The 1,487-nt window shown below is 43.2% G+C and overlaps 1 protein-coding gene across 1 annotated transcript; it reads right to left on the reverse strand.

The window, feature by feature from the left end:
- Positions 1-258: 258 nt before the first annotated feature.
- Positions 259-1,266, reverse strand: LOC130966376 (uncharacterized). The gene has a single exon (XM_057891170.1). The coding sequence runs from the start codon at positions 1,264-1,266 to the stop codon at positions 259-261; it is 1,008 nt and encodes a 335-aa protein (XP_057747153.1).
- Between the last annotated feature and the right edge of the window lie 221 nt (positions 1,267-1,487).

Raw genomic sequence — 1,487 nt, forward strand, 5'->3', positions numbered from 1 at the left:
CCTTCTTTGTTGTTGCCTTGAGGGCTTAGCACCCTCCTCAAGTAGGATCTTGTGCATACACGTTGAGGGGCTGATCTCTTTTAAGTCTGTGAGTGTCCATCCTATAGCCTCCTTGTGTTGTTTCAGCACTTGGATGAGTTCTTCTTCTTGCTCCTTACTCAAGCTTGAGTTGATGATCACTGGATAGGTGCTGTTGTCACCTAGATATGCATATTTCAAGCTTGGAGGTAGGGTTTCCAGCTCTAGTTTTGGTGTCTCTTATCTATTGTTGTCTTTGTGGTTTGTCATGATTGAACTTTCCATGGTCCTTTGTGGTGGTTCTTTATGTAGTGCTTGTTGCTCCAATTCCATAGTTCCTTCGCATTGCTCTTCTTCCAAAACTCCTTGGACTATCTGTTCTATGGTGTCCACCATCATGCATGCTCCTATTGATTCCTTGGGATAACTTATTGCCTTGAAGACATTGAAGACCATCTTCTCCTCATGTAATCTCAAGACTAGTTCCCCTTTTTGCACAACAATGATGGCTCCAGCAGTAGCTAGAAATGGCCTTTCTAGGATAATTGAAGTCTTTGCCTCTTCTTCCATATCCAGCACAACAAAATCAGATGGGAAGATGAATTCTCCCACTTTCACCAATAAATCTTCCACTACTCCATGTGGAAATTTAAATATTCTGTCAGCTAGTTGGAGTGCCATTCTTGTTAGCTTGGCTTCCTCAATTCTCATCCTTCTCATCATGTTTAAGGACATGAGATTGATGCTAGACCCCAAGTCACATAAGGACTTTTCAATAGTGATATCCCCTATGATGCAGGAGATTCGGAAACTCCCTGGGTCTTTTATTTTCTGGGGGAGTTTCTTTTGTATGATGGCACTACACTCCTCAGTTAGGACTATAGTCTCCTTTTCTCCCCAGTTTCTTTTTCTTGTCGTGAGCTCCTTCAAGAACTTTGCGTAGAGGGGCATTTGCTCCAGTGCTTCAGCAAATGGTATGTTGATTTGGAGATTTTTGTAGATTTCTAAGAATCTGGAAAATTGGCCATCCTTCCCATCCTTCCTTAGCCTTTGTGGGTATGGTGCCTTTGGCACATAAGGCTTCAAGATTGGCTTTGGTGAAGATGGGCTAGGGGCCTCTTCTTTCTTATTGTTTTCAGGATTTTCTGCAGCTTCTTCTTCGTGGTTCTCCTGGTTTGGGGTGGCCTCTTCTACCACTTTTCTACTTCTAAGTGTGATGGCCTTGCACTCCCCTCTTGGGTTGGCCATGGTGTCGCTTGGAAATGTGTGTGTAGGCATTGGGATTTGCTTGGATAAGAACCCCACTTGTGCTTCCAATTTTGAAATTGCTGCACCTTGTTTCTTCAAATTCGACCTGTATTATTCTTGGTTGGCATCTATCTTCTTTTTAGCTTGTGCTTACGTTTCCAAAAGGGTGGAAATAGCCCTTGTGAGCTGTGATGATAGCTGTGCTATTGCAGCCTCTACTC

The sequence above is a fragment of the Arachis stenosperma genome, chromosome 3, assembly GCF_014773155.1.
Source record: "Arachis stenosperma cultivar V10309 chromosome 3, arast.V10309.gnm1.PFL2, whole genome shotgun sequence".
Lineage (NCBI taxonomy): Eukaryota > Viridiplantae > Streptophyta > Magnoliopsida > Fabales > Fabaceae > Arachis > Arachis stenosperma.